General features: G+C 35.0%; 1 protein-coding gene and 1 long non-coding RNA gene across 2 annotated transcripts in view; one reads left to right on the top strand and one right to left on the bottom strand.

Moving 5' to 3' along the window:
* The window catches only part of EYS (eyes shut homolog), an 856,207-nt gene that overhangs the window by 257,179 nt on the left and 580,346 nt on the right, over nt 1-18,682 (top strand). Inside the window, exons 14-17 of the mRNA XM_040553008.1 lie at nt 8,925-9,047; nt 10,630-10,743; nt 12,021-12,134; nt 12,559-12,672. Of these exons, the coding sequence (XP_040408942.1) occupies nt 8,925-9,047; nt 10,630-10,743; nt 12,021-12,134; nt 12,559-12,672 (465 nt within the window). The remainder of the gene's footprint in view (nt 1-8,924; nt 9,048-10,629; nt 10,744-12,020; nt 12,135-12,558; nt 12,673-18,682) is intronic.
* On the bottom strand, nt 8,869-12,344 carry LOC121067986. The gene is made up of 4 exons (XR_005818539.1): nt 12,123-12,344; nt 10,588-10,723; nt 9,757-9,810; nt 8,869-8,994 (listed from the first exon to the last, which is right to left on the bottom strand). It is a non-coding gene; the product is annotated as an uncharacterized LOC121067986 (long non-coding RNA).

The following is an 18,682-nucleotide window of genomic DNA, read 5'->3' as shown; positions in this document are numbered from 1 at the left end:
GAGAGAAAAAAAAAAAAAAAAGTTCCCTAAGAAATATGCTTTTGCAAAACAGGCATTCTGGAAATAAATAAATAAATATTTTTTTATTTCCTCATTTTTATCTTTTTTTTTTTTTTTAAGAAGAGTTATAGTTCTGGCTCTGCTTTCTGGAGCAACATCATTTTAATTTGAGTTAATCTCACTACAGGTGCTTTAAATCACATGAGAATCAAGATGTTTAATTTCTTTATTTTCTGATACACCTAACAACATTTGAGCTGTAAGATTTTATGTTTTTTAGTTCTGGATTATTAATCTGTGAACTATTTTTTTTGTTTAAAATATGTCGTTGGTTTAGAAGCTGAAATCAACTGTTACATCCTGATCTACTAGCAGCATTGTTTCTTCCCTGATTCTAACTGATTTTTGATTCCAGACAAAGTACTTGCTGTACTTGTTTAGATAATATTCACAGGGGGATAAAATTACTAAAAACCAGTCAGTATCCTTAAAGCCCTTTAAAAATTTTCTGGATATGCAAATTTATATTTAAGGTTTCCAGTGTGCATTTTGCCTTATTTGGATAAAAATGCCCGTAATATTTATTTTGGTCTTGTTACACAGAATTTGTTTTAAAAAAAATCAAAGTAGCATGTACTATCACTCCTTTATGGGCAGAAGAGAGGAGTATGTCTCAAGAATTCATCTTTACTTATCTGCTGAATTTTTGTGAAGTGTTATATTATACTTATCTCTGACAATGCAATATAAAATTATACGGAAAGATCAAAGCTATTACTGTTAGGCAACTTCTTAGTCTCATTTTTTTTCTTATGCACAAAGGAATGTATAAATGTCTGAGGTTTTTATATAAGTTATTAGAACAGATAAGCTAGGAAAGGGTAATAAATTACCTATTGCTAATAAGAAACAAGATATGTACAGTGATATACATTACCTTCTAAGTATGTCTTGTCATCCTTCCAAACGAAGCCACAAACACTGACCTCTTAGAAGTCCATCTTGTAAAATGAAAATGGATAACTGCTATTATTTCATAAGGCTTTTCTTTTCCTTTTCTTTGTCTAAGTTATTCTGCAGCTGTAAAATAGCATTAGGTCCTGTTCTAATACATCATACCATAAAATGATAAGATATAGTCTGACACATTCCAAGGCAGCAAGCGCAGTCAGAATAAAATCTTATTCTGTGACTTCCTAGTGTAAATAAAGAGAAACTGGAGTTGCCTGCTGTGCTACAGTAATCAAACTTCTGTTGTAATAGCTGTAAGTCTTCTGCTGTATTTCTGTAAGATGTATAGAGTACACCTCTGTTCTTACTTAATCCTTTTTTCTCTAGGTCTAATCCATCTTTTACTGGAACTGACAAAAATGTTCCTAGAGTACTGGAAGCTATATTTGGCCTTTGTCTCTACCCTGGTTGGGGGGGGGGGGGGGGGGGGGGGGGTGTTGAAAGAAAAGTATTGTAGAACAATGGTTCTCTTACATCTTATTAAATTTTATGGCTTAAGATCCAGTTTGTCCAAAGCAGTCAATTCAAGTCAGGCTGCTAAGAGAGAGGTAAGGGATGCACTCATTAGCCCTGACTAGCAGAAGGAAATTCTAGACAGGGGAGAATAAAGAGAAAGAGTAACAGAAAGGTCAGAGATCTACAGAGAAATTTGAAGATCACTAACAGCAGAGTTTATAGAGTCACATATCTTGAAAGAAATTTCTAGATAATTAACTCTTGTTCTTCTGTTTTGCTCTATATCTAAGAGATGAAGTAACCTGAAAATCAAAAATGATAGGAGGAAATCTATATCTGATATTTGGGCAATTCTTCATAAGAGATCAAGAAAGTTTTGTTTCCTAGAGAAAGAGACAAAGTTGTTGACATATTATGACAAGAAGTTTTCAACATCCCTTCTGTATAAAGTAAAAAAAAAAAAAAATTCAATCACAGTGAACAGTCCACAAGAAAGATCTTTAAAGATAAGAAAAAAAAAAAAAAAGAATAACCTAGAAAACACTTAGATAAAAATGTATACTTTAAAGTCTGTTTGGCCACAACTCCAGCATGCTATTTAGAAAAGATTCGGAGCAATTTCAGTGTTTTGTTCTTGTGGATAGGTCAAGTAACAGAAGAGTAGAAATGAGCAGAGGTGAATTACAGAACTGTCAGGTTTAACTTGAATTCTTATCCCAAAAAAAAAGAAAATAGACAAGACGTAAAGATGAACTGCATTTTTAGCACTTGAAAATAACAAAAGGATAACAATTGGTCATTAGGTAACGTGGATTTCTCAAGAGCAAAATGTGTGAAGAACCAACACCTCCAAGTCCTTCTCATTGGGGCTGATTTCAATCCATTCTCCACCCAGCCTGTATTTGTGCTTGGGATTTCCCCAGCCCGTGTACAGGACCTTGCACTCAGCCTCATTGAACTTTGTGAGGTTCCCACAGGCCCATCTCTCAAGCCTGTCAAAGTCCCTCTGGTTGGCATTCCTTCCCTCCAGCATGTCACAGCTGGTGCCATCAGCAAACTTACTGAGGGTGCACTCAATTTCACTGTCCATGTCACCAACAAAGGTGTTAAACAGTGCTGGTCTCAATGCTGAACCCCAAGGAACACCAATCATTACTGATCTCCATTTGGACATTGAGCCATTGACCACAACTCTTTGAGTGCAACCATCCAGCCAATTCCTTACCCACTGAGTGGTCCATCCATCAAATCCACGTCTCTCCAATTTACAGACAAGGATATCATGAGGGACAGTGTCAAATGCTTTCCACAAATCCACATAAATGATGTCAGCTGCTCTTCCCCTATCCAGCAATGTTATAACCCCATCATAGAAGGCCACCAGATTTGTCAGGCACAATCTGCCCTTAGTGAAGCCTTGTTGGCTGTCACCAATCACCTCCTTATTTTCCATGTGCCTTAGCATAGTTTCCAGGAGGATCTGCTCCATGATCTTGGCAGGCACAGAGGTGAGACTGACTGGCCTCTAGTTCCCTGGTTCTACATTTTTTTCCTTTTTAAAAATGGGGGTTATGTTTCCCCTCTTCCAGTCAGCAGGAATTTCACTGGACTGCCACGACTTCTCAAATACGATGGATAGTGGCTTAGCAACTATATCCGACTGTTCCCTAAGGACCCATGGATGTATCTCATCAGGTCCCATGGACTTGTGCACCTTGGGCTCCTTAGCTAGTCTCAAACCTGATCTTCTCCTACAGTGGGTGGTTCATCATTCTTCCGGTCCCTGCCTTCTCCTTTTAAGGCCCAGGCTATGTGGCTAGAGCTCTTGCTAGTGAAGACTGAGGCAAAAAAGTCACAGTTTCTGTATCTGGTGCCTAGATGGAATCTCTGGTTGTTGCCTGTGAGAGATACACCATCTTGACATCATTGTCGCATTAGTGTTTATGGTATATGTACATGTATTTTTTGATACCAAAGGAAGTGAATGGTCAGCAGAAGGTGGACTTCTATCTAAGATTCCTCTCCAGATTAAATTAATCTTAAATGATGTATGTTAGTTTGTGCTGTAAAAATATTTTTTCAGTCCTCCTGTCAGAAAATTGTGATATTAAATTTAAAGCAAGCTGTAGTGATGATTTTTCAGCTGCCAGGAAAGCTTTTTGAGGAATATCTGATAAAATGTTATTTCATCAGAAAAGATGGGATAGAAATGACTATTGGTCTACGACATTTGTTTTTTAACTTACTACTTAGTCAAGAAACCTTTGCAAGAGATTTAAAACTGTTGAAATACTTCACTTCAAACCTTCTGCCATTCCCAGCAGAAAAGAACCTGGGGGTATTGGTCAATAGCCAGGTGAATATGAGCCAGCAGTGTGCTTGGGTGGCCAAGAAGGCCAACAGCATCTTGGCTTGTATCAGAAACAGTTTGGCCAGGAGGACTAGGGCAGTTATTGTCCCCCTGTACTCAGCTCTGGTGAGGCCACACCTCAAATAATGTGTTCAGCTTGGGGCCCCTCACTACAAGAAGGACAGTGAGATGCTAGAACACGTCCAGAGAAGCACAACGAAGCCAGTGAAGGGTCTAGAGAACAAGTCTTGCAAGGAGTGGCTGAGGGAACTGGGGTTGTTTAGCCTAGAGAAAATGAGGCTCAGGGAAGACCTCATTGCTCTCTACCACCACCTCAAAGAAGGTTGTATCGAGGTGTGGATTGGTCTGTTCTCCCAAGCACCAAATGATAAGACAAGAGGAAATGGCCTCAAGTTGTGCCAGGGGAGGTCTAGATTGGATGTGTCGAGAAAAAAATCTTCACCAAAAGGGTTGTGTAGTATTGGAACAGGCTGCCCAGGGAAGCGGTTGAGTCACCGCCCCTGGAGGTATTTAAAAGACATGTAAATGTGGTGCTTAGGTGGTTTACTGGTTTAATGGTAAACTTGGTAGTGCTATGTTAACAGTTGGACTTGATGATCTTGGAGGTCATTTCCAACATAAATGATTCTATGACTCTATGATTCTAATGATATAGAATTGTAAATCTGTTGAAATTATTTTTCCTTAGAATATTTATCTATTTATCCAAGGAATGGAATACTTAGGTAAGAAATTGATGTACAAACACCCTAAATACTCATAAAAACGTATTCTTACAAGGTGTTTTAACTTCTTTTTAGATTATGTGTACATAAACACAAGTTTTGGCTTGTCCCTGAGCCAGACTGGGAAATTAAATGACACCTGAACTTCTCACAGAAACACAGTACCATTTCCAAGATTTCAGCTGTTGTAAAATCACAAGTCTGCTTGTGATAATGAGCAGTCTTCAAAGAATGCAAAAGCCTTCTCAAAGTCACATATGCATCATTTCTCAATCTCTTTAATTTTGGAATATGACGTTTCTAAAATTTTTAGAGAGGAATTCTGTTATGTTACAGAAACCTAACTGAAGTTCTCATTGTCTTTACTGAGAATTACTTAGTGGTTTTTGATCTCTGAGTTCCAGAAACCATATATGCAAGAGGGATACAGCAGAGGAAATTACATACTACACTGTGTCTTTTATAGCTGCAGCTGGTTACTCCAACACACCAATAACATGTATTTACTAGTGCAGATGATCATAATACAGTACTGTTGTATTTTCTTAGGTAACGGCAGCATTTTTTTTTTCTGTTTTCCATCCAGAGGTGATTTTTCCTTTTTATTACTTCTTCTCTATTTTGTTCACCTATGCTAATATTAGCTATGAACTTTTTACATTTTGTATAATTTTAGCAACATGTACCATTTTTATATTTGAAATTCTAGAGGACCCCAGCAAAATTATGATAGGTATTGCATGACAAAAACAGTATCAATCACTTCTATCTCAAAAAATAATAATAATAAAAAAATAAAATGGCTTGTATGTTATTAATATCCAGTGTAAGACTGTAAGTAAAGTGAAATTAGCAACCCATTAGTGTGTAAGGATCTTAATAACAGTGAAAATATTGTTCGGGTTTTAAATAATTAAACAAATTCTGACATTTGCCCCTGCCAGTCTTTAATTTTTTTCCCCAGTATAATTTTAACCGTAATCATAAAACTTTTTCACCGTAAGTAATACTTGTTCAATAAGAGTGAATGAATGCACATCAAATCCTGCTGTCCCTGACAATAACCCTTAATGTGAGGTTCCAGCTAACAGCCTCAGATGTACCTGCCATCCATAACATAAGGAACCATGTAGTGAAATTCTCGTAAATGTGGCTGGACTATGTCAGAATGGATCACAATGCAGCGATCTCCCCAGGGAGTTTACATGTCATAGTCTGACTGCTAAAAATCACTTTTGTCGTGAGACATTTGGGTTTGTCAGAAAGAAAGGTCTGAAGAATATAAAAGCAGCATATCTGCAAAAATATATATATTTTAAATAGTTTGCTGCTAAATTTCCATTGTCTTAATTCATGAAGTGTCTTTTAAGAAACTGTATTAGAAAAAGACACTTACTCATTTCTTTTGATAGGAAATAGTATATTCTTAAGTAATACTACTGAATCTGTTTTGCTGAGAAACTTTATACAAAACCATATTTTTAATATTAAAATTTGGCCCTGAAACCACCACCCCTTGTTTTTCAAGTTGGTATATTAACTTCAGATATATTTGTCAATGCAACAACACTGCTAATGGATTCAAAACACAGAAATGAAAGCATACATAGGTTATGATCCTTTTTTCCAATCTTTAAAGTTATTATGAATATTTAATTTGTCAAGTAAAAGAAAACACATTAGCTTTTCTACATTGTCTCCAATTTGATGTCAATCTCACTTAACCACATACAACAGTTGTGCATATATCTGTGCATAACTATTACCATTACTGATTAATGTTTCAATTTTACTTCTTTATCTTAATTTTGATGTTTTATGTAGTAGTTCAATAAGCAGATGTTAACATTTATTTACAAAGGCAAAAGTGAGAGAGATGCTTAAATTTTTAATAGCAATCAACAGGGAGGAAAATTTCAGCTTTATGAGGACATTGCACAGCTGGTGTTTTGGATGGAGCAGAAACATAGCTTGAAGACACCTTTCTGCATCTATTGATTTAAAAATCAAAATGACTGAATGTGTAGGGCAGTTTTAATATGCATTGTCTTGTATTTATGCCTCAAAGGCTTGTTATACAAGCCAGGATTTCTGAAGTGCAGTATGTTTCAGCAATTTACCCTGATGGTCAGAAGTTGCTGTCTTACCTCATCTAACCAGCTGTTCAACAACTAAAAATTCTTCTAGATTGGGAGCTCTTCAGTAGTGCCCTAAGGACATGCTTTACATATGTTTTAATTTGAAGACTACACTAAACTAGGCCCAAGCAAGAATGAACTTCTAAGATTTTGTAATAATTTATTACAAAATGCAGGCTGGGTCGAGAATGGATTGAAATCAGTCCTGATGAGAAGGACCTTGAGGTACTGGTTGATGAGAAGCTTGATATGAATCGGCAATGTGTACTTGCAGCCCAGAAAGCCAACCTTATCCTGGGCTTCATCAAAAGAAGCGTGGCCAGCAGGTCAAGGGAGGTGATTCTCACCCTCTGCTCTGCTCTTGTGAGACCCCACCTGGAGGGCTGTGTTCAGTTCTGGGACATGTCCAGCACAAGAAGGAAATGGACCTATTAGAGTGAGTCCAGAGGAGGGCTACAGAGATGATCAAGGGGCTGGAGCGCCTCTCCTATGAAGATAGGCTGAGTGCTGGGGCTGTTCAGCCTGGAGAAGAGAAGGTTCCAGGGAGACCTTCTTGTGGCCTTCCATGTACCTAAAGGGGGCCTATAGGAAGCTAGGGAGGGACTCTTCATCCAGGGGTGTATCGACAGGACAAGGAGTAATGGCTTTAAATTAAAAAGGATAGATTTAGATTAGATATTAGGAAGAAGTTCCTTACTCTGAAGGTGGTGAGACACTGGCACAGGTTGCCCAGAGAAGCTGTGGATGCCCCATCCCTGGCAGTGCTCAAGGCCAGGTTGAATGGGGCTTTGGGCAACCTGGTCTGGTGGGAGGTGTCCCTGCCCATGGCAGGGGGGTGGAACTAGGTGACCTTTAATGTCCCTTCCAACCCAACCCAAACCATTCTATGATTATATGATTCCTCTGCATCTGCACTTATTAAAAAAAAATAATAATAAAAAAAAGGTTATTTTGAGATTTTAAGCTAACACAGTATACTGTAGGAATACAGATTTGTTTGAATGCCTTTGACCAAAAATTCTCTCTTTTTCTCATTGTTGTGTAAAATGTTGATGAACTCAAGGTTAGATACAGGGCAACTCACTGGCACACTAGAATCTTTTATTGCAAAACCTATGCTACTGAAGCAGGACATTCAATCATAAATCTATTTTAAAATGAAATGTGAAGTTCAGGTTTTCAACCAGACTTGGTATCCCAGCTTGCAAGACATTTGAATTAATTATATTTAGCTCACTGAACCAAACCCCTGGTTTAAGTCTTTAGTGGCTTTTTATGCTATAATTGTTAAATTATAATAAATAGGTCCAGTCTCTTTTGATCTTTGCTGAAACATTATTTTTTCAAGAATCTAAAAACCTTTAGAAACTTTTTCAGTGTTCTGTTAATAAGAAAACAGAAAACTTACACTTCTTTTATTCACAGATAGTATTTTTTTTCTGACATAAGTTACAACAAAAATGTCTGGACCCTAGCTCCACACATAATGCTTGATATTTTAATTGATTTATATCAACTACTTCAAAATTATCTATAATTGAAAACATTTCTCAGTGAAAGTGTGTTAACTTTCAACTATTTATTGAGAACATTCTAAAATAAAGATGCTGTCATCTCTCAGCCATCTCTGATTTTCTTCCTGGTTGACGGCTTCAGAAACTCTAATACCATTGCCAACGTGCCAATATCCTAAGTGTAAAATTTTGATTCAAATTCTATCTTTGGTTTTCTTTTTTAAATGTTGTGCCTATGTAGTCCTCGACAAGAAACTAGGATATTCAGTGTTTCACAAAATTAGGTTTCTTATTAGGACAATTTTCTTTTTTCTCTTTTTCTTAAAGACAGTACAGAGTGCTACACTAAAAATGAGAAAGCATTCATCAACAGTGTGCTTACCACTATTTCAGTAAAACTAGAAATATGTGTATAAAACTACTTTAACAAATTGTCATTCTGTCAAATTCTCTTCAAGGCCTGTTGTATCATAAATGGTTTTGATCATTTCTAGTATGGCTTTATCATAGAGTTCTTTTGTTTAATTCAGAATTGGTTTGTATACAAAACAAGCTTTCAAAGAAACTGGGATATTTTTCTCTGTTCTAAACAAACTTTTGAAATAAAAGAACACAAAAGTACTTAGAAAAATTGATCTCTCACTTGCCCGTTTTCTTGTACTAACTCTCATAATAAAGTCTTTATGTCTTCTGCTTTATTTTTCATCAGGTTTTACTGGTCAGTTTTGTGAAGTAAATATTACTGCCTGCTTGTCACAACCATGTGGAGCCTCCAGCATCTGTAAAGACATATTTGATGGCTATCTTTGTTTCTGTGCACCTGGTTTTATAGGTGGGTTCAACAGAAAGTATTGTTTAACATCTGTTTAAGTCAGTCTTAAACCACAGAAAACAACATTATTCAAAAGTAGTAATTAATATAATTTAGCAGTGTTTCTGAGTCAGGCAGAAGCAGTTTTTGTTTTCCAGCACATGAGTATTCCATTGTAAAAATTACTAACTATGAGGGACTCTTTCAGCCACTCTTACTTTATGCTACTTTAGACAGGGTGTCTGACTTATGCTGATATGATTGCAGCTCCTGTAGCCATATGCAAGCTGGCCTTAATTTATTTGTTTGTGCTTCCTGTAACAATAAAGCTGCAGTAACAAGGACCTCAACTGTCAAATATCCATGCAAGATTCTGGGCAGGCTTAACTACTCACGTTTAAATCTATCCTGCTGGTCATTGTCATCAGTACTGGGTATGACTAAATCAAAAGTAGTTTGGATATGTCAGCATATTGTCTTTATAATTCCAGATTGCATTGTAAAGCAAACAAACAAAAAAGAACATTTCTAGACAGAGACTCAGATCAAACACAGCAGGATTTCCCTGTTCAGTAGGTCAGCTCTGCAGTCCAGATTCATCTGGACTGCAGGGACTTTGACTTGGCTTTTAAATCAGAAACAGGCTGACTCTAGAGTCTCTGTAGTCAAGGAGGACACAGGCGAACAGAGGGATTCAGGTCTCGAGTAGACTCAGTTATGTCCACCATACCTCTTAAATTGCTGCTCTGCATCCTAATGTAGGCATCCATTTAGATGAAACAACCTGTAATTTAATAACAGCAGTATTACTGTCTGTAACATAACAAAATGCTATATCTTGCTGCTATGTATGGTTGGTTCATTTTATTATCAAAATATTAAATAAAATTGTCCTGTGTTATTTATAATAAAGTTGTGATGACATTTTATTGAAATATTTTGTTGTTTTTGTTTTGTTTTGTTTTGTTTTGTTTTGAAGTCTTATACTCACATCTACATAATATTAGATTAGTATTTTTAGTTTATACTTTTTCCGTGGGCAAATAAAACACAAAACCCCTCAGAAATAATCATGAACTTTTTAGCTATTATCATCTATTTGGATGTCATATATAATTTGCAAATAAATATTTTCTGAGCTTTTTCTACCTTGCAGGCCGGAAAAATATTAGGTACATCACGTCTCAACAAGAAATCAGTATCTATAATTTCTCCCTTTCATTTTATTTCCCATGGAAATCTTCATAAAAAATGCATAACTTAATAAATAGACGAAAAAGAATATTATAGAAAAAAAGACTCTGATATATGGTGTTAGAAACCAACTTACACTTCCATGATGTTTCAGGAAAACTCAAAACTTCATTGCCCTTAAAATATGAAAAGATGCAAATATTTGAGTAGGTCTATAAATTAATCTATAAATTTTCCATCATGTCTTTGTTTAGCATTGTTGAGAAATAAATTCCCTGAGGGCAATTTTTGGATCATTGGTAAAAGTTGTATGTAACTAATCTCAGTTATTTCATTTTGTTGTTGCTTCTCACAACTGGTGACTCACCAGTGGCATGTTCCTAATAAAGTGAATCCTTCGTGTTTCCAGGTAATAACTGTGAGATTGAGGTGGATGAGTGTCTTAGTGATCCCTGTCACAGTGGAGCCACTTGTGTTGATCATCTGAATGCCTTCAGTTGTGTCTGTCAGGATGGATTTCAAGGTATTAAAAATCCACAGAACTATTATTTCACAAATGTTTACTTTGAGTTTTACACCAATTTTTTAACGTATCAGATGAGATACATGCAGACCTATTTTAGTGTCATCTAAAGTTCTAAACAAAGTAAATTAGGTACATCAGTTCTCAACAAGAAATGAATGAAAAAGAATATTAGAAAAAAAAAGACTACAGTCTTTAAGATGTAAGTACATCTTAACAAAAGTTATTTACTTTGTTTTCTTGACAGCATGGAAATAGGTGTTTTCTGTTGGCTGGTTGCTTAGCTATTGAAAATAGATCAGCTGGGTTCAATGAAATTTTGCAAATAGCATATATTGTTTTCTATAAGCTCTTTAAACTGTTGGCAGATTTAATATAACAGAATCAGAGAAAAAAGCTATGTGGGAAAGGTTTTGTTCATGGCACATTTGTACGATTCATATGAGAAATGTAATCACTTTGATAACTATCTGCAGTTATTCTTTGCTTCCAGCTCAGATCAGGAATTTAAAGTGCATCCTTTTTTTTTTTTTTTTTTTAGTGCATCATCTTTTAAACAACATTGACTTGTAATCATTGAAATTCAAAGCAATGTACAATTCAAATGTCACAGGGCAAATTACTACATCTCTACTGCTAGTTATATTCAGATCAACTATAGCCTGAATTTTTGTTTATAAAAATTCTTTGAACTTCCCAAATCTTGCAATTTGCTGTAATTTTTCATTTATTCTTCAAATCTTCAAATGATAAAAAATTATTAGTGAATTCACTTATTATGTGATATATCCTTGATAGTCTTTGTGTATCCTAAGAAACTATGTTATGTTAGCTATAGTCTAGACTAAATGGTGTTCTCTACATTACATGTTCTCTACATTACATGTCTTCTTCCATTTCCCGTAAGTATATCTTCTGTACTTACACATGGAAGATTTCCTCTCATGTCATTGCAACACTGTTTATTATATTTAACGTAATTTGCTTTCTATTCTTCTATATTGATATAATATGGAAATTACCTGCTTTAGGCCCAAGAAATTTATTCAGTGACTGCTAAGACTGTGCTTTTCATATTTTTGGAAAATGAGTGAATAGCTTAAACATTAAAATTCTCAACATACTGTCTTAAGTGACCAAATCTGAATATGAAGGCTACAAATCTTGAAGGCTGTCAAATATATTTCACTATGTGAGTTATATTCAATTAAAATAATTGTTATTTTATTATATGTTATACAATAACTTCTTCTCTATGCCTGACTGTATATTTATAGGCACAACCTGTGAAACAAATATAAATGAATGTCACTCTTCTCCATGTCTTCATAATGCAACATGTGAAGACCTTATTGGTGGCTATGAATGTGTCTGTCTACCTGGCTTTACTGGTGAGTCCTGTCAGCAGTCAATCGTGTTTTCTGCAAAGAGTTAGATCACAAAACATTCATTAAGATATCATTGGCTAATTTGCTTGTATTTCCTTCTCATTTCTCCTTATCTGCCCTGGTCTAATGTTTCATTTGCATCCCAACAAACTGGAACACTGACTCCATCTGTAAACTAAACACCACAAGATAAATTAGTCTGCATATCAGGAAGATTAGCTACCATTTAGCAACTCAGAAATAAGTTGTGATATATTTGTGGTGAGGAGAATTAAATGGATGCTGACATTTGTATATATGGATCTTTATTTAGCTGATTTATATCAGTTTCTTCTCACAAGTTACTTGAGATCATTGTGGTGCAAATGAATTAGAAATTGGCAGCCGATTGTCTCACTTAATGTTCAAATCTTTTGTCTTTTCAAAGGTGCAAGATGCGAAACAGATATAGATGAGTGTGCTTCATTTCCCTGCAAGAATGGAGCCACCTGCATTGACCAACCTGGTAATTACTTCTGCCAATGTGTGGCTCCATTTAAAGGTAATGAACACCAAGGGAGAAGGGAAAGCAAACATAATTAACTTTAGAAAGCATTTCTGTCAATTGTCTGAACTCATTTCACTCTTCCTACAGCATTATTAGTCCTTCATTTTCTCAAGTGAAGCTCTTAAAGTGACCAGCCAATTATGCCCTAGGCTGCAAGTAATGTGAAGTAAACTTTATTTATACATCTACTAGAACTGTTTAATTATTAATCAGAATGGATACTATAAAATCAGTTTGTTAACAAATAAGATTATTTACAAAATGTGAGGCATATGTCCATAGAACAGCCATCACAATTGTTCTAAACATTTTTCTCTCTAATTTGATTGGTCATGACATTCTCTAAATTATGTTTTCATTCTCAGAAAACAATCTATAGTTATCTTGGAATCCATAAATCATGTGTGGTTATTTCTGTTGATGCCTTAAAGAAATACTTAAAATGCAAGCTTTATTGTGACCTTTTTCATAGAAATTGGGGGGGGTGGGGAGGGGAGTGGGGGTGGTAATTTTAAACATGCACTGCTAAAATAATTTAAAATAACAAATTGTGCAGTGTTCTTGAGCAAATCTAGTTTAACTGATAATTTCCATTAAAGGCGTTTGTTGATTTATAAATTAAATATAAACACATTTTTCCTCCTGCAGTTCAATATAATGATACATACTTAGGATTCCAGAATAATCATTAAAAGACAATTTTCTTGGTATGTTGAGACAGCAGGGTTTTTCCCCTTTAGGGGAGATGGTTGCATTAAATTCATCATTCATGAGAAAGAGGGAGCTCTAATGTTTGTTCTTATTATTTTAGTTAATGGTCAAAGTCTAGTTTGTCATCTTTATTAGTTTTAATTTATGTTCTGCTGAATAAAATCTAGTAAAATAACAAGTAATTGTGTAGTGCAGTTTCAGAATTGTCTCTGCATAGGAAGATGTGGAATCATTTTCACACATGGTTACAAATAGTGGTCTCTTAAGTGTTCGCTTCACAAGGAGACAGATTTTTCAGGAGACTTCAGTATTCATTTAGATATTTAAGTAAATGATTAAAATTTCAGAAAGTCACTGTTTCTGTAATCACCCTTCAAGAAGCTCACATTTTCTAATGCTTTCATTGGTAAAGTTAAACTTCTCTGGCAAGGGGTTTACATTAATGGTAACTGAGATCCTCTGAAAACATAACGCTCTTGGTATAAGATGCTTAGAATCCATAGGATTGTTGAAAAAAAGGATTTTTGAGACTGTTTAGTTCTTTACAGGCTTACTCAGCACCATTTCAAATCAAATTCTTACACTGATATTACCTAGTTTTATGATGGTATAAATAAAATCAGATTTAGATTCATAAGAAAACTCTACCTCATTCTCCCACCATGTTTATTTAGTATTAAACAGCTGTAGAAGTAGTCTTTAACTGACTCACAGTAAGCCAACATAAATAATGGAAAGTTAAACTATGTTTTCTAATTGTGTGGAAATATTCAGGTTTCTGTGATGAATAGCTTTGTGTGTACTAATTACAGGTTACAGAATTGTTTTATTAAGAAAGCAAATACACGATAAAAGTAATATAGAAATATCTGTTCTAGTTTTGAATATTTTCACAGAAGTTCTTGATCTGTTTTTCTCAGTGTTTTCTCAAAGCATACATGCTGTGTTACGAATACTGTCATTTACTTGGAAAGAAACTTGAAGTTGTATATACCTAATACATTGTAAAGATTTTGTTCTTCAGTTACAAAATCAGATTTAAAGGGTATGCAGCACTATAGAGAAGAACATACACCACTTCAGAATGTGTTCAGCAACCCTCTACTATACAGAACATAGAATTAAGGAATTCAGAGCATGATTTGGACATTCCAGGTGCATTCATACAGAAGGTAGCCTTTCAGATTAATATAGAAATGGATTCAATCTATAGATAGTGGTTTGCATACATTTATTTCTCCCTGATTTCCCTTACTAACCTTATTTATTGTGAAAAAAAAGACTATGCTAAATTGCAAGAAGAAAGTTTTTATTTTTCCTTTTTCCTTTTTCTTTTTCTTTCACTTCATTTCCTCTTGCTAAAAAGAGAACAGATTTTTATTATTATTATTATTATTATTATTGCTTTTTTTCCATTTCCTATTCTTCTGAGGGCAAGCATAGCTACTTCTCATTTCTGTGCTGCAAACTTTTTTGATGTCCTGAATATACACTTTCAGATTTTAATGAATTTCACATTAGTCTCAGGTGAGTATGAAAATTCATCATAAAATTCATTAAAATACTATTGTATACTATACTACACTATATAATATACATATATATTATTCTTGCATGCTTTTTAAAGCATGGATTTGTCTACTTTGACAAAATATTTTAGCTCATTCCACTCGCTTCTATAGAACACTGGAAGACATCCAAATCTTTTAAGAACAATGATGCTTGGGCAGTGGTACATACCTGGAATTTTCTTCAAATGTCTGACAGTCCAGGCTGTGCAAATTAACTGTACAAGCTTGATGTGAGCAGGATGTTTTCCTGTGGTCACAAACCACTTTGGAAAACCCAAGTTCTGTGATAAAATCAATGCATGGTCAGCACTGGAGAAGTTGCTGTAACTGTAACAATGACAGAACTAATACACCCCTCTCCATCAATGTTCACCTGGCAGAGGATTTTCCCACAGCTAGTGTAGATCACTGATCTTTCTATATATTCTAATATTTCATTGGAATTACTGCCACTGAAATTGCTGTTTCATGTTTTCCAAATGTTCTGCTGAACACAGCTTGAGGCTACTAGCAGTCCATCTATATGCATTTTTCGAAAGAAAACTGAAGAAATACAGAAATTCCAGATATGACAGAACATCCTGGAGGGCTGTTTACCGCACTGCCACTTACATCTACTGTAGTATAATGTTCTTTTCATACAGAGATTTAACCTAAGTACATATCTGGTATAACTGCTTCTGTTCAGTTCTAATATGTTAGTCCCTGCAAATATTTCTAAAATGTCTCCTCTCCCACCCATTTTCTGTCATATCTGAGGTACAACACTTAGTCATGTACATAGGAGGGTTTTTTTTGAAGGGCATTCTGAAGTTATGCTGAAGTTAAGAAACAAGATAAGCTGTTTTTCTGCTGCATCCTCTACTATTGGAACTGGGAGCAGGTAGAAAGATAAAACTTGATTTAGCTGCAGGACAAATCAAAGATTTTAATGTTAGCAACAGGAGACAGATCGCTCAGAAGTGTATTTAGCTACAGTTCTGGCCAATACTTTATCACTGATAGTCTTTGGCAGTAATTTATCTATCACAGTGTTAAGCAGGCCTCTCAGTCCTCTTATGAGCTTGATTCCATTGTAGTATCCTAGCTGGGGAGTTATTATAATAACTTTTCTATTATGATATTGATTGTACGATTGTAGCCTTTCTATAATAGAATCACAGTTATTATAGAATTGATATTAAGTGCTTCAGAAGGGAGCAGAGTGTGTGAGCAACATATTGTGAGGCCGCATCTCATTTAAGGGTACTAACGGTCTCATGGAAGGTAGAGTAAAAGCTCCCATGTCTCTATAAGAAAATACTGTTTTGTTCCATTAAAAATTCAAACACGATTCAAGAATAGTGCAACTAGTAAATTATATAGCTACCATTGTCATATTCTATCTGTATATAAAATATCTATCTATATTATAATTGTATCTACATGTGGAAGCATGCTAAATGCAGACCTGAAAGTATTTAATTTATGTAGCACAAGCTAGTATATGTATATTAGTAGTTTATTAGTATATTACTAGTATATTAGTATATGAAGCACAAGCTAATAAAAATCATGTTTTCAAATCAACATGTCCTTTACTTTTCAGTGAAAAAGAGAAAGACTCCTCATTCTCTTATGCTAAGGAATTGAACAATATTTTTCCAAACCTCAAAACTACCATTTTTTCTGGTCCTTTGCTGGTCTCCATTGTAAGTTAGCAAAGTACCTTTCTTGTCTTAAGCTATTTATTTTGTTATATGGATGAAACATTCCCATTATACTCTTCCATCTGTGGTGGCAAAATCAGAATCGTCTTTTTGGATTCCTGCAGCTTTATTTTGCTTTCATAATTTTAAAGTCTTCTCATATCTTAAAGCTTTAGAGGCACATCAGTATATAGATTTTACCTAGATCTTACTCAGCTGTATGAAGGAGAGGCGAGGAATGCTCACAGTTCATCGATTGTTCAAAGATATTCAAGCAGAAGAGGTTGTCAGATGCTCCACTGGTAAACATTGATTTACTACTTCTTGGTAAAATGGGCCAATTACATAGTAGGTGAATCTTTCTTACCCTGTTGAATTGTTCTAGTATTACATATTTACTTTCAAGGTACCTCCAGATGCTTCAGCCCCGTCATTAGCCATTTCATCCGTATTCAGATACACTGGTGCCCTAAGTGGTTTTGGTGTTCTACAAGAACCTTGCAGCAAATTCTAATATCCTTCTAACAGCTAGGTCCATAGATATAAATGCAAGTTCACTGCTCCCAGCTTTGAACTGCCAACATTTTAAAGTATTACACAGCCACATCAGTGTAGTTGGTCATAACTATTAGACATCAGTCTTTGCTGAAAGTGTAGCAAAGAGGGAATACCCTGTATCAGGCATGTGTCTTTTCAACATCCTTAGCATGCAAAAGGTGACCCCACTACAGCTTTCAGACTAGCTCATTTTTACAGAAAATAATATCAATCTCAACAGAGCACTTTATTCTTACACAGGTTTGGAAGCTGAGAACAGATCTTGCATTCCCACAACAAAATTGCAAATTTCCCCCATTTTCTACACTGGGATTTAAGGAAAAGGTGACCCAAACAACTTTGCCAACATTTCTGGGGCCCATATACTAAGCCAGTCTTCTATTTGCAAGGACAGCTCAGCAAGAACGAAAGTATAAAAATGCCCCTTTCAGGTTAAGATTGTATATTTGATATGTGATACCCCTGTAATAGTTGACATTAATATTTCTTTTTTCCTTAACAAAAAAAAAATAATAATAATAAAATGAAATAAAATAAAACAAAGCAAAAAGCTCCTTAGTATGTTTTTAATAGAGCAAAGAGAATTATCCTCTGATCCAAATGACTACATGACTCATTTAAAAAATGCACTGTGTGTGTTTGGTCTAGATGCTGCTAATAGGTATGACCTTTTTAATCAAATATATGTAATTGTAGAGGAAAATTGAAATTCAGTTCTGAGGAAATGTCTACTTATTTGTTGCAGTCTTAATGACACATGTCTCCAAATGTGTTGCAATTAAGATTAAAGCAAAAATGGTAATTGGCCATTAAACATGTTGCAAAAGAAAGTAAACTAGTGAGAAAGGCAACTCAGCAGAAAAAAAAAATGCTTAAGTCTGTTGAAAAGCAAGAGTAATAATGGAGTTTTCAGCACAGGACACTCTATTATGGGAACAGCTAATTACAAAGCAGATAATAAGTAAGAAATGTAAGTGCTCATGAAGGCTAGAGTAGATATAATGGAGCAATTATTTCTTCAGTGCTCACAGGCCAAATCTCAGTCTTTCCTTTGCCAAGTCCCATGAAAAAAAAGAAAAAGAAAATGAAAAAAAAAAAAGAAAAAAAAAAAAGACCTGTGGCTCCTTCTAGCATATATATCTGTGTTATACCACAAAAGAATATCTCCTGTTCAATACCAGTTCATATCTGTTTTTGCCACTTGATGCTGAGCAGCCAAAGAAAATTTTATTTAGGGAAAAAAAATAAAAACAAAATGGTGCAGAGAGCTATGTGATTCACTTTTTATCATATTGGAGCTTTTTGTGGATAGAGAAGCACAGTGTCCAAGTCCGTGGTATATGATCTAGAAAATAAGTATTACTTCCAAGCAATAAAGAAAAAGATTGTCGTGGTTGATCAAAAAGGCTACGTGATGTGGGAAACAGTACAAATGGGCACTTGCTGTTTCTCCTATATGAAGTCACTGCAGAACTT

Source organism: Cygnus olor, chromosome 3 (assembly GCF_009769625.2).
Source record: "Cygnus olor isolate bCygOlo1 chromosome 3, bCygOlo1.pri.v2, whole genome shotgun sequence".
Taxonomy (NCBI): domain Eukaryota; kingdom Metazoa; phylum Chordata; class Aves; order Anseriformes; family Anatidae; genus Cygnus; species Cygnus olor.
The sequence above is the reverse complement of the archived record's forward strand: the minus strand, read 5'-3'. Positions and strand labels throughout refer to the sequence as shown.